The sequence below is a fragment of the Phasianus colchicus genome, chromosome 36 (genome assembly GCF_987193195.1).
Source record: "Phasianus colchicus chromosome 36, bPhaCol1.hap1.1, whole genome shotgun sequence".
NCBI lineage: Eukaryota > Metazoa > Chordata > Aves > Galliformes > Phasianidae > Phasianus > Phasianus colchicus.
Window position 1 is genome coordinate 1,394,553 of NC_143471.1, and position 14,021 is coordinate 1,408,573.

The 14,021-nt window shown below is 64.7% G+C and overlaps 1 protein-coding gene across 2 annotated transcripts in view; it reads left to right on the forward strand.

The window, feature by feature from the left end:
• The first annotated feature begins 219 nt into the window (after positions 1-219).
• PLOD3 (procollagen-lysine,2-oxoglutarate 5-dioxygenase 3) overlaps positions 220-14,021 on the forward strand; it is a 118,722-nt gene continuing 104,920 nt past the window's right edge. For both annotated transcript variants that reach the window (XM_090129369.1, XM_090129370.1), the window contains exons 1-4: positions 220-377; positions 4,727-4,818; positions 5,025-5,161; positions 11,515-11,678. In XM_090129369.1, the coding sequence (XP_089985495.1) occupies positions 269-377; positions 4,727-4,818; positions 5,025-5,161; positions 11,515-11,678 (502 nt within the window). In that variant the 5' untranslated portion in view covers positions 220-268. The remainder of the gene's footprint in view (positions 378-4,726; positions 4,819-5,024; positions 5,162-11,514; positions 11,679-14,021) is intronic.

Below are 14,021 nucleotides of genomic sequence, written 5' to 3' on the forward strand. Positions count from 1 at the left end.
TCCACTTCCGCCCGTCCGGAATCCACTTCCGCCCGTCCAGCATCCACTTCCGCCCTGTCCAGAACCCACTTCCGCCCTCACCCCCTGACCCCGCCCCCTCACTCTGCCCTCGTGGCAGCGACCCTCCCTTCTCCCCGCCCCTCTCTGGCGCTGATTGGCCGTCGCGGGGACAACCGGCTCTGATTGGCCGTTGGGGGGGCGGGAGGTCGGGCGCTAATTGGCGGCGTCCGGCAGGAGGCGGGCATTGATTGGCCACGCGTTCTTCTCGATGCGGTCCGGCTCCGTTATGGCGGCGTCGTTCCCCTTCGCCGTGCTCGTCGCCATTGCCGCCGTCATGGCGCTGTCGGACGCCGCCACGCAGCGCCCGCTGCGCCCCGGTACGGAACGGCATGGCGGGGGGGGGGGGGGGGGGCGTGGGGGGAGGAGCTGGAAATGGGGTCAGGGGTCAACGAAATGGGGTCAAAGGTCAGCAGAATGGGGTCAGAGGTCATCGGAATGGGGTCGGGGGCATTGGATTGGGGTCAGAGGTCAGGGGAATGGGGTCAGGGGTCACCGGAATGGGGTCAAAGGTCACCAGAATGGGGTCAAAGGTCACTAGAATGGGGTTAGGAGTCATGAGAATGGGGTCAAAGGTCACTAGAATGGGGTCGGGAGCATTGGAAAGGGGTCAGAGGTCACCGGAATGGGGTCAGAGCTCACTGGAATGGGGTCAAAGGTCATCAGAATGGGGTCGGGGGTATTGGATTGGGGTCAGAGATCACCGGAATGGGGTCAGGGGTCACGAGAATGGGGTCAAAGGTCACTAGAATGGGGTCGGGAGCATTGGAAAGGGGTCAGAGGTCACCGGAATGGGGTCAAAGGTCACCAGAGTGGGGTTAGGGGGCATCAGAGTGGAGTTAGAGATCATGAGAATGGGGTCAAAGGTCACCAGAATGGGGTGGAGGATTTCTGGGAGGGGTCAGGGGTCACTGGAATGGGGTCAGAGGTCATGAGAATGGGGTCAGAGGTCATGAGAATGGTGTCAAAGGTCACTAGAATGGGGTGGGCGGCATTGGAATGGGGTCAGAGGTCACCGGAATGGGGTCAGGGGTTGTCAAAAGGGGGTCAGAGGTCAGCAGGAGGGAGTTGGGGGTCACATGGGGAGGGGAGGGGGTTTTGAGGGGGGGAGTTTGGGGGGGTAACGGGGTTTTGGGGGCGTTATGGGGTGGGGGGGGCATGGGGGGGTTGGGGGCTTGGGGGGGCTTGGGGGGGTAATGGGGTGGGAGGGGTTGGGGGGTCTTGAGGGGTTTGGAGGGGGGGATTGGGGGCTTTATGGGGTTGGGGGGACCTGGGGGGGGGGGTTGGGGGTCTCAGGGGGTTCGGGGGGGGGATTTGGGGTGGGGAGGGGGTTGGGGGGGGTAGCAGGGGGTTGGGGGATCTTGGGGGGTTTGGGGGGGGGGATTTGGGGTGGGGGGGGTTGGGGGGGTAGCAGGGGGCTTTTGGGGGGTTTATGGGGTGGGGGGAGCATGGGGGGGGTTGGGGGGTCTTGAGGGGTTTGGAGGGGGGGGTTGGGGTAGGGAGGGGGTTGGGGGGACCTGGGGGGGGGTTGTGGGATCTCAGGGGGTTTGGGGGGGGGATTTGGGGTGGGGGAGGTTGGGTGGTAGCAGGGGGCTTTTGGGGGGTTTATGGGGTGGGGGGAGCTTGGGGGGGGTTGGGGGGGTCTTGAGGGGTTTGGAGGGGGGGGTTGGGGGTCTCAGGGGTTTGGGGGGGGGGATTTGGGGTGGGGAGGGGGTTGGGGGGGGTAGCAGGGGGCTTTTGGGGGGGGTCATGGGGTGGGGGAGGGCAAAGGGGGGGTTATGGGTTAGGGTGGTTTTGGGGTGGGTTGGGGGGGGAGGAAGTTTTGGGGGGGTTGTGGGGGAAGGGTTGGGGGGGTTATGGGGTGGGGGGGGCATGGGGGGTTGGGGGCTTGGGGGGGTTTGGGGGGGTAATGGGGTGGGGGAGGTTGGGGGGTCTTGAGGGGTTTGGAGGGGGGCATTGGGGGCTTTATGGGGTTGGGGGGACCTGGGGGGGGGTGGGGTTGGGGGATCTCAGGTGGTTTGGGGGGGGGATTTGGGGTGGGGAGGGGGTTGTGGGGGGTAGCAGGGGGTTGGGGGATCTCGGGGGGTTTGGGGGGGGGATTTGGGGTGGGGAGGGGGTTGGGGGGGGTAGCAGGGGGCTTTTGGGGGGGTTATGGGGTGGGGGAAGCATGGGGGGGGTTGGGGGGTCTTGTGGGGTTTGGAGTGGGGGGTTGGGGTAGGGGGGGGGTTGGGGGTCTCAGGGGGCTTGGGGGGGTTTGGGGTTTGGGTAGGGAGGGGGTTGGGGGGGGAGCAGGGGGCTTTTTGGGGGGGTCATGGGGTGGGGGAGGGCAAAGGGGGGGTTATGGGTTGGGGTGGTTTTGGGGTGGGTTGGGGGGGGAGGAAGTTTTGGGGGGGTTGTGGGGGAAGGGTTGGGGGGGTTATGGGGTGGGGGGGGTTGGGGGGTCTTGAGGGGTTTGGAGGGGGGCATTGGGGGCTTTATGGGGTTGGGGGGACCTGGGGGGGGGGGGTTGGGGGATCTCAGGGGGTTTGGGGGGGCGATTTGGGGTGGGGAGGGGGTTGGGGGGGTAGCAGGGGGTTGGGGGGTCTTGGGGGGTTTGGGGGGGGGATTTGGGGTGGGGAGGGGGTTGGGGGGGTAGCAGGGGGCTTTTGGGGGATTTATGGGGTGGGGGGAGCATGGGGGGGGTTGGGGGGTCTTGAGGGGTTTGGAGGGGGGGGTTGGGGGCTTTATGGGGTTGGGGGGACCTGGGGGGGGGATTTGGGGTGGGGGGGGGGTTGGGGGGGTAGCAGGGGGTTGGGGGGTCTTGGGGGGTTTGGGGGGGGGATTTGGGGTGGGGAGGGGGTTGGAGGGGGTAGCAGGGGGCTTTTGGGGGGTTTATGGGGTGGGGGGAGCTTGGGGGGGGTTGGGGGGTCTTGAGGGGTTTGGAGGGCGGGGTTGGGGGGGTTATGGGGTGGGGGGGGCATGGGGGGGTTGGGGGCTTGGGGGGGTTTGGGGGGGTAATGGGGTGGGGGGTTGGAGGGTCTTGAGGGCTTTGGATGGGGGCGTTGGGGGCTTTATGGGGTTGGGGGGACCTGGGGGGGGGAGGGGTTGGGGGATCTCAGGGGTTTGGGGGGGGGATTTGGGGTGGGGAGGGGGTTGTGGGGGGTAGCAGGGGGTTGGGGGATCTCGGGGGCTTTGGGGGGGGGGATTTGGGGTGGGGGAGGTTGGGTGGTAGCAGGGGGCTTTTGGGGGGTTTATGGGGTGGGGGGAGCATGGGGGGGGTCGGGGGGTCTTGAGGGGTTTGGAGGGGGGGGGTGGGGGGCTTTATGGGGTTGGGGGGACCTGGGGGGGGGGGGTTGGGGGATCTCAGGGGGTTCGGGGGGGGGGATTTGGGGTGGGGAGGGGGTTGGGGGGGTAGCAGGGGGTTGGGGGATCTTGGGGACTTTGGGGGGGGAGGATTTGGGGTGGGGGGGGTTGGGGGGGTAGCAGGGGGCTTTTGGGGGGTTTATGGGGTTGGGGGAGCATGGGGGGGGTTGGGGGGTCTCAGGGGGTTTGGAGGGGGGGGTTGGGGGCTTTATGGGGTTGGGGGGACCTGGGGGGGGGTTGGGGGTCTCAGGGGGTTTGGGGGGGTTTGGGTAGGGAGGGGGTTGGGGGGGTAGCAGGGGGCTCTTGGGGGTGTCATGGGGTGGGGGAGGGCAAAGGGGGGGTTATGGGTTAGGGTGGTTTTGGGGTGGGTTGGGGGGGGAGGAAGTTTTGGGGGGGTTGTGGGGGAAGGGTTGGGGGGGTTATGGGGTGGGGGGGGTTGGGGGGTCTTGAGGGGTTTGGAGGGGGGGGTTGGGGTGGGGGTGGGGGTTGGGGGCTTTATGGGGTTGGAGGAATCTGGGGGGGGGGGGGGTTGGGGGATCTCTGGGGGTTTGGGGGGGGGGATTTGGGGTGGAGAGGGGGTTGTGGGGGGTAGCAGGGGGCTTTTGGGGGGTTTATGGGGTTGGGGGAGCATGGGGGGGTTGGGGGGTCTCAGGGGGTTTGGAGGGGGGGGTTGGGGGCTTTATGGGGTTGGGGGGACCTGGGGGGGGGGGGTTGGGGGATCTCAGGGGTTTGGGGGGGTAATGGGGTGGGGGGTTGGAGGGTCTTGAGGGGTTTGGATGGGGGCGTTGGGGGCTTTATGGGGTTGGGGGGACGTGGGGGGGGGAGGGGTTGGGGGATCTCAGGGGTTTGGGGGGGGGATTTGGGGTGGGGAGGGGGTTGTGGGGGGTAGCAGGGGGTTGGGGGATCTCGGGGGCTTTGGGGGGGGGGATTTGGGGTGGGGGAGGTTGGGTGGTAGCAGGGGGCTTTTGGGGGGTTTATGGGGTGGGGGGAGCTTGGGGGGGGTTGGGGGGTCTTGAGGGGTTTGGAGGGGGGGGTTGGGGGTCTCAGGGGTTTGGGGGGGGGGATTTGGGGTGGGGAGGGGGTTGGGGGGGGGTAGCAGGGGGCTTTTGGGGGGGGTCATGGGGTGGGGGAGGGCAAAGGGGGGGTTTGGGGTCAGGGTGGTTATGGGTGGGGGGGGGAGAGGGGTTTGTGGGGCTTCACAGGGGGGGGGGGGGGGGGATTTTAGGGGTGAGGGGGTTTTGTAGGGGGGTTGATGGGGTTTGCAGGGGGGGTTGGATGGTGGGGGGGGGTGTTGATTTCTGTGTCCCCCCCCCCCTCCAAATTGTAGAGCAGCTGTGGGTGGTGACGGTGGCGACGGAGCGGACGGAGGGCTACGAACGCTTCCTGCGCTCCGCTGAGTTCTTCCATTACAACGTGACGGTGAGGGGGGGGGGGGCACCCATGGGTGGGGGGGGCACCCATGGGTGGGGGGGGGGGCGGAAGGCTTTGGGAGGGGGGGTGGGGGGGGTCAGGAGCTCCATTTAAATGTCTCACAGTGGGGGATCCTAGCTGTGCGCCCCCCCTGTTTTAATTGAGATGTGTGTCCCCCCCCTCACTATTTTTTCTGCCCCCCCCCCCTGTTTCAGACGCTGGGTTTGGGCCAGGCGTGGCGGGGGGGGGACGTGGCACGGACCGTGGGGGGGGGGCAGAAGGTGAGGTGGTTGAAGGAGTTCATGGCCCCCCTGAAGGAGAGGCAGGATCTCATCATCATGTTTGTGGATAGGTGAGATGAAAGGGGGGGGGGGCACCCGGGGGGGGGGGAGATTGGGGAGAAATTTGGGAGGGGTTTGGGGGGGGGTCTTAGGGGTGGAATTTGGGGGTTTGGGGAGGGATTGGGGGGGTTTTGGGGGTTATTTGGGGGGTTCTTGGGGGGGATTTGGGGATCTGGGGGGCTTGGGGGGGGCTTGGGGGGGCGATTTGGGGGTCCTGGGGGGGTCTTGGAAGGGATTGGAGGTCCTGGGGGGGGATTTGGGGGTCTTGGGGGGGTCTTGGGAGGGATTAGGGGTGGAATTTGGGGGTCCTGGGGGGGACTTGGGAAGGATTTGGGGATCTTGGGGGGGATTGGGGGGCTTGGGGGGGGTCCTGGGGGGGTCTTGGAAGGGATTTGGGGATTTTGGGGGGGTCTTGGGAGAGATTTGGGGTCTCAGGAGTTATTTGGGGGTTTTGGGGGGGTCTTGGGGGGGGGATTGGGGGTCCTGGGGGGGGATTTGGGGGTGCTGGGCGGGGTCTTGGGTGGAATTGGGGGTGGAATTTGGGGGTGCTGGGGGGTTCTGGGGGGGTCTTGGGAAGGATTTGGGGATCTGGGGGGGGATTGGGGGGCTTGGGGTGGTCCTGGGGAGATTTGGGGGGGGTCCTGGGGGGGTCTTGGAAGGGATTTGGGGATTTTGGGGGGGTCTTGGGAGAGATTCGGGGTCTCAGCGGTTATTTGGGGGTCCTGGGGGGGTCTTGGGAAGGATTTGGGGGATTTTGGGGGGGGCATTGGGGGTCCTGAGGGTGGAATTTGGGGGTTTGGGGAGGGATTGGGGGGGTTTTGGGGCTTATTTGGGGGGTTCTGGGGGGCGATTTGGGGATCTGGGGGTCATGGGGGGGGATTTGGGGGTCTTGGGGGGGCGATTTGGGGGTGCTGGGGGGGTCTTGGAAGGGATTGAAGGTCCTGGGGGGGGATTTGGGGGTCTTGGGGAGGTCTTGGGAGGGATTAGGGGTGGAATTTGGGGGTCCTGGGGGGGTCTTGGGAAGGATTTGGGGATCTTGGGGGGGATTTGGGGGGCTTGGGGGGTCCTGGGGGGGTCTTGGAAGGGATTTGGGGATTTTGGGGGGGTCTTGGGAGAGATTCAGGGTCTCAGGGGTTATTTGGGGGTCCTGGGAGGGTCTTGGGGGGGGGATTGGGGGCCCTGGGGGGGTCCTGGGGGGGTCTTGGGAAGGATTTGGGGGATTTTGGGGGGGGCATTGGGGGTCCTGAGGGTGGAATTTGGGGGTTTGGGGAGGGATTGGGGGGGTTTTGGGGGTTACTTGGGGGGTCCTGGGGGGGGGATTTGGGGATCTGGGGGGCTTGGGGGGTCATGGGGGGGATTTGGGGGTCTTGGGGGGGCGATTTGGGGGTCCTGGGGGGGTCTTGGAAGGGATTGGAGGTCCTGGGGGGGGATTTGGGGGTGCTGGGGGGGTCTTGGGAGGGATTGGGGGGGGAATTTGAGGGTCGTGGGGGGGTACTGGGGGGGTCTTGGGAAGGATTTGGGGATCTTGGGGGGGCATTGGGGGTCCTGAGGGTGGAATTTGGGGGTTTGGGGAGGGGTTGGGGGGTTTTGGGGGTTATTTGGGGGGTTCTGGGGGGGGATTTGGGGATCTGGGGGGCTTGAGGGGGGTCATGGGGGCGGATTTGGGGGTCTTGGGGGGGCGATTGGGGGGTGCTGGGGGGGTCTTGGAAGGGATAGGAGGTCCTGGGGGGGGATTTGGGGATCTTGGGGGGGGATTGGGGGGCTTGGGGGGGGTCCTGGGGGGGTCTTGGAATGGATTTGGGGATTTTGGGGGGGTCTTGGGAGAGATTCGGGGTCTCAGGAGTTATTTGGGGGTTTTGGGGGGGTCTTGGGGGGGGAGGATTGGGGGTCCTGGGGGGGCGATTTGGGGATGTTGAGGGGGTTGTGGGGTGGAATTTGGGGGTCCTGGGGGGGTCTTGGGAAGGATTTGGGGATTTTGGGGGGGGCATTGGGGGTCCTGAGGGTAGAATTTGGGGTTTTGGGGAGGGGTTGGGGGGGTTTTGGGGGTTATTTGGGGGGTTCTGGGGGGGGATTTGGGGATTTAGGGGGGTCATGGGGGGGGATTTGGGGGTCTTGGGGGGGCGATTTGGGGGTGCTGGGGGGGTCTTGGAAGGGATTGAAGGTCCTGAGGGGGGATTTGGGGGTCTTGGGGGGGTCTTGGGAGGGATTAGGGGTGGAATTTGGGGGTCCTGGGGGGGTGTTGGGAAGGATTTGGGGATCTTGGGGGGGATTGGGGGGTTTGGGGGGGTCCTGGGGAGGTTTGGGGGGGGTCCTGGGGGGGTCTTGGAAGGGATTTGGGGATTTTGGGGGGGTCTTGGGAGAGATTTGGGGTCTCAGCGGTTATTTGGGGGTCCTGGGGGGGTCGTGGGGGGGTCTTGGGAAGGATTTGGGGGATTTTGGGGGGGGCATTGGGGGTACTGAGGGTGGAATTTGGGGGTTTGGGGGTTATTTGGGGGGTTCTGGGGGGGGATTTGGGGATCTGGGGGGCTTGAGGGGGGTCATGGGGGGGGATTTGGGGGTCTTGGGGGGGCGATTTGGGGGTCCTGGGGGGGTCTTGGAAGGGATTGGAGGTCCTGGGGGGGGATTTGGGGGTCCTGGGGGGGTCTTTGGAAGGATTTGGGGATCTTGGGGGGGATTGGGGGGCTTGGGGGGGGTCCTGGGGGGGTCTTGGAAGGGATTTGGGGATTTTGGGGGGGGTCTTGGGAGAGATTCGGGGTCTCAGGAGTTATTTGGGGGTTTTGGGGGGGTCTTGGGGGGGGGATTGGGGGTCCTGGGGGGGGATTTGGGGGTGCTGGGCGGGGTCTTGGGTGGAATTGGGGGTGGAATTTGGGGGTGCTGGGGGGTTCTGGGGGGGTCTTGGGAAGGATTTGGGGATCTTGGGGGGGATTGGGGGGTTTGGGGGGGTCCTGGGGAGGTTTGGGGGGGGTCCTGGGGGGGTCTTGGAAGGGATTTGGGGATTTTGGGGGGGTCTTGGGAGAGATTCGGGGTCTCAGGAGTTATTTGGGGGTCTTGGGGGGGTCTTGGGGTGGAATTTGGGGGTCCTGGGGGGGTCTTGGGAGGCATCGAGGGTCCTTGGGGGGGGGGATGTTGCGGGTCCTGGGGGGGTCTTGGGAGAGATTGGGGGCCCTGGGGGGGGGATTTTGGGGTCCTGGGGGGGTTTGGGGGGGTCCTGGGGGTGGAATTTGGGGATCCTGGGGGGGATTTGGGGGTCCTGGGGGGGTCTTGGGGGGGGATTGGGGGTCCTGGGGGGGCGAGTTGGGGATGTTGAGGGGGTTGTGGGGTGGAATTTGGGGGTCCTGGGGGGGTCTTGGGAGGCATTGAGGGTCCTTGGGGGGGGGGGGTTTGGGGGTCCTGGGGGGGTTTGGGGGGGTCCTGGGGTGGAATTTGGGGATCCTGGGTGGGATTTGGGGGTCATGGGGGGGTCTTGGGAGAGATTGGGGGCCCTGGGGGGGGATTTTGGGGTCGTGGGGTGTTTGGGGGGGGTCCTGGGGGGGGATTTTGGGGTCGTGGGGTGTTTGGGGGGGGGGTCCTGGGGGGGGATTTTGGGGTTCTGTGTGGTTTGGGGGTCCTGGGGGGGGGGCTTGGGAGGGCTTGGGGTCTCAGGGGTTATATGGGGATTCTGGGGGGGGGGATTTGAGGGTCCTGGGGGGGTCTTGGGGGGGGGATTGGGGGTCCTGGGGGGGCGAGTTGGGGATGTTGAGGGGGTTGTGGGGTGGAATTTGGGGGTCCTGGGGGGGTCTTGGGAGGCATTGAGGGTCCTTGGGGGGGGGGGATTGGGGGTCCTGGGAGGGTCTTGGGAGAGATTGGGGGCCCTGGGGGGGGGATTTTGGGGTCGTGGGGGGGTTTGGGGGGGTCCTGGGGGTGGAATTTGGGGATCCTGGGGGGGATTTGGGGGTCCTGGGGGGGGGGCTTGGGGGTCCTGGGGTGGTCTTGGGAGAGATTGGGGGCCCTGGGGGGGGGATTTTGGGGTCGTGGGGTGATTGGGGGGGGTCCTGGGGGGGGATTTTGTGGTCCTGGGGGGGTCCTGGAGGGTCTTTGTGGGGGGGGGGGGGGCGCTGGGGGGGTCGTATGGAGGACCCAGAGGTGGGGGGGGGGGACACGGGGTCACAGGAGGTCAGGTTTGGGGGGGTGGGAATAAAGATGGGGGGGGGGCGTAAAAGTGTGGTTGGGGGGGGGGAGGAACTTAAGGGTATGGGGGGGGTCATAAATTGGGGGGGGGGGCATAAGTTTGGGGGGGCAGTGTAAATTTGGGGGGGGGCCAAAAATTTGGGGGGGGTTCATAAATTGGGGGGGGGCATGAATTTGGGGGGGGGGGCATAAATTTGGGTGGGTGGGGTCCTAAATTGGAGTGGAGCATGAATTTGGGGGGGGGGCATAATTTTAGGGGGGGGGCATAAGTTTGGGGGGGCAGCGTAAATTTGGGGGGGGGGCATAAATGTGGGAGGGGGTCCTAAATTGGGGGGGTCATGAATTTGAGGGGGGGGCATAAGTTTGGGGGGGGGGCATGAATTTGGTGGGGCGTAAATTTGGTTGGGGGGTCATAAATTGGGGGGGGGGGATGAATTTGGGGGGGGTCATAAGTTTGGGGGGGCGTAAATTTGGGGGGGGTCATAAATTGGGAGGGGCAGTGTAAATTTTAGGGGGGGGCGTAAGTTTGGGTGGGGGGGCATAAGTTTGGGGGGGCAGCGTAAATTTGGGGGGGGGGCCATAAATGTGGGAGGGGGTCATAAATTGGGGGGGGGCATGAATTTGGGGGGGGCATAAGTTTAGGGGGGGCGTAAATTTGGGGGGGGGCCGTAAATTTGGGTGGGGGGGGGTCATAAATTTGGGGGGGCAGCGTAAATTTGGGGGGGGGGTCATAAATTTGGGGGGGAGCATGAATTTGGGGGGGCTTAAGTTTGGGGGGGCAGCGTAAATTTGGGGGGGGGCGTAAATTTGGGTGGGGGGGGTCATAAATTTGGGGGGGGCATGAATTTGGGGGGGCATAAGTTTGGGGGGGGCAGCGTAAATTTGGGGGGGGGCGTAAATTTGGGTGGGGGGGGTCATAAATTGGGGTGGGGCATGAATTTGGGGGGGCATAAGTTTGGGGGGGGCAGCGTAAATTTGGGGGGGGGCGTAAATTTGGGTGGGGGGGGTCATAAATTTGGGGGGGGCATGAATTTGGGGGGGGGGCATAAGTTTGGGGGGGCGTAAATTTGGTTGGGGGGGTCATAAATTGGGGGGGGGCATGAATTTGGGGGGGGCATAAGTTTGGGGGGCAGCGTAAATTTGGGCGGGGGGGTCATAAATTGGGGGGGCATGAATTGGGGGGGGCATAAGTTTGGGGGGGCAGCGTAAATTTGGGGGGGGCCGTAAATTTGGGTGTGGGGGGGATCATAAATTTGGGGAGGCAGCGTAAATTTGGGGGGGGGTGTCTAAATTTGTTTGGGGGGGGCGTAAATTTGGGGGGGGGCTCCTAAATTGGGGTGGGGCATGAATTTGGAGGGGTGGCAAAAGTTTAGGGGGGGGCATAAGTTTGGGGGGGCAGCGTAAATCTGGGGGGGGTCATAAATTGGGGGGGGGCATGAATTTGGGGGGGGGTCATAAGTTTGGGGGGGCAGCGTAAATTTGGGGGGGGGTCATAAATCTGGGGGGGGGCATGAATTTGGGGGGGGGGCATAAGTTTGGGGGGGCAGCGTAAATTTGGGGGGGGCCGTAAATTTGGGTGGGGGGGTCATAAATTTGGGGGGGCAGTGTAAATTTGGGGGGGGGCCGTAAATTTGGGTGGGGGGGTCATGAATTTGGGGGGGGGGGCATGAATTTGGGGGGGGGGCATAAGTTTAGGGGGGGCATAAGTTTGGGGGGGCAGTGTAAATTTGGGGGGGGGCCCATAAATTTGGGGGGGGGTCATAAATTGGGAGGGGGCATGAATTTGGGGGGGGGTCATAAATTTGGGGGGGCAGCGTAAATTTGGGGGGGGTCATAAATTTGGGTGGGGGGGTCATAAATTGGGGGGGGGCATGAATTTGGGGGGGGGCATAAGTTTTGGGGGGCAGCGTAAATTTGGGGGGGGCGTAAATTTGGGTGGGGGGGGTCATAAATTTGGGGGGGCAGCGTAAATTTGGGGGGGGGGTCATAATTTGGGGGGGGGGCATAAGTTTGGGGGGGGGGGGCGTAAATTTGCGTGTGGGGGGGGTCACAAATTTGGGGGTTGGATGTAAGCACTCATAGGGATGTAATTGGGGGGGGGGGGGGGATGTAATGAAGACTCATTGAAAGGCGAGGGGGGGTTGGGGAGCGCACGTAGTGACCCCCCCCCCCCCTTTGTGCCCCCCCCCCCCCCCAGCTATGATGTGGTGCTGGCCGGGGGTCCCGAGGAGCTGCTGGGCCATTTTGGGAGGGGGGGGGCACGCGTGCTGTTCTCGGCCGAGCCGTTCTGCTGGCCGCAGTGGGGGCTGGCGCCCGCCTACCCCCCCGCGGGGGACGGCAAGAGGTACCTCAACTCCGGAGGTGAGGGGGGGGCACGGGAAGTTGGGGGGGGGGGGGGCAGAAATCGGGGGGGGAAATGGGGAGGGGGGGGGGATGGGGGGGGCAGAAATGGGGAGGGGGGGCACGGGAATTTGGGGGGGGGAATGGGGATGGGGGGGGCAGAAATCGGGGGGGGAAATGGGGGAGGGAAATGGGGAGGGGGGGCACGGGAATTTGGGGGGGGGGAAATGGGGATGGGGGGGAGAAATGGGGGGGGGAATGGGGAGGAGAAATGGGGAGGGGAAATGGGGGGGGGCAATGGGGAGGGGGGGGGATGGGGGGGGCAGAAATCGGGGGGGGGGAAATGGGGAGGGGGGGCACGGGAATTTGGGGGGGGGGGAATGGGGATGGGGGGGAGAAATGCGGGGGGGAAATGGGGAGGGGGGGCACGGGAATTTGGGGGGGGGGCGGATGGGGGGCAGAAATGGGGAGGGGGGCACGGGAATTTGGGGGGGGGGAGATGGGGGTGGGGGGGGAGAAATGGGGGGGGACAGAAATGGGGGGGGGAAATGGGGAGGGGAAATGGGGAGGGGAAAGGGGGGGGACAATGGGGAGGGGGGGGGAATGGGGCTGGGGGGGGGATGGGGGGGACAGAAATGGGGGGGGGAAATGGGGGGAAATGGGGAGGGGGGGCACGGGAATTTGGGGGGGGGGATGGGGGTGGGGGGGGAGAAATGGGGGGGGGAAATGGGGAGGGGGGGCACGGGAATTTGGGGGGGGGGATGGGGATGGGGGGGGGAAATGGGGGGAAATGGGGGGAAATGGGGAGGGGGGGCACGGGAATTTGGGGGGGGGGATGGGGGTGGGGGGGGAGAAATGGGGGGGGGGAAATGGGGAGGGGGGGCACGGGAATTTGGGGGGGGGGGAAATGGGGATGGGGGGGAGAAATGGGGGGGGGAATGGGGGGGGGAAATGGGGGGAAATGGGGAGGGGGGGCACGGGAATTTGGGGGGTGGGATGGGGGGGGCAGAAATGGGGAGGGGGGGAAATGGGGATGGGGGGGAGAGAAATGGGGGGGGGGAAATGGGGAGGGGGGGCACGGGAATTTGGGGAGGGGGGGAAATGGGGGGGGAAATGGGGAGGGGGGGGAGAAATGGGGGTGGGGAAATGGGGATGGGTGGGGAATGGGGGTGGGGGGGGGAAGTGGGGATTGGGGGGGAGAAATGGGGGGGGGGCAGAAATGGGGGGGGAAATGGGGAGGGGGGAGAAATGAGGGTGGAGGGATGGGGGGGCAGAAATGGGGAGGGGAAGGAATGGGGGGGCAATGGGGGCAATGGGGATGGGGGGGAGAAATGGGGGGGGGAAATGGGGAGGGGGGGGCAATGGGGGGGGGTATTAAAGGGGGGGTGGCAGAAATTGGGGGCGGGAAGAAATGGGGGGGCAATGGGGGCAATGGGGATGGGGGGGAGAAATGGGGGGGGCAGAAATGGGGGGGTATTAAAGGGGGGGTGGCAGAAATTTGGGGGGGGGAATGGGGAGGGGGGGCAATGGGGATGGGGGGGGTTTAAAGTGTGTCCCCCCCCCCAAAAAAAAAGTAATAGTTGTGGGGCCCCACCCAAAAAAAAAGGGGTGGTGGGGTTGGGGGGGGGGGGCTTAAAGTGGGGCCCCCCCTAGAAAAGAAAAGTCATCATTGTGCCCCCCCCCAAAAAAAAAAGGGTTTGTGGGCTTTGGGGCTGGGGGGGGGGGGTTTAAAGTGTCCCCCCCCCCCAAAGAAAAATAAGTGATAGTTGTGCCCCCCCCCCCCCAAAAAAAAGGGGTTTTTGGGGTTGAGGGGTGGGGGGTTTAAAGTCCGGGCCCCCCCCCAAAAAATAAGTGATAGTTATGGGTCCCCCCCCCAAAAATGGGGTTTGTGGGGTTGGGGGGGGGGTGGGGTTTAAAGTGTCCCCCCCCCCCCCAAAAAAAAAGTAGGTGATAGTTATGGCCCCCCCCCCCAAAAAGAAAGGAGTTTAAAGTGCCCCCCCCCCAAGAAAAAATAAGTGATAGTTGTGGCCCCCCCCCAAAAAAAAAAGGGGGCTGTGGGCTTTGGGGGGGGGGGGGGGTTTAAAGTGTCCCCCCCTCCCCAAGAAAATAAGTGATAGTTTTGGGCCCCCCCCCCGAAAAAAGGGGTTTGTGGGGTTGGGGGGGGTTTAAAGTCCGGGCCCCCCCCCAAAAAATAAGTGATAGTTGTGCCCCCCCCCCCAAAAAAAAGGGTTTGTGGGGTTGGGGGGGGGAGGTTTAAAGTGTCCCCCCCCCCCCAAAAAAAAAGTAGGTGATAGTTATGGCCCCCCCCCCAAAAAAGAAAGGAGTTTAAAGTGCCCCCCCCCCAAGAAAAAATAAGTGATAGTT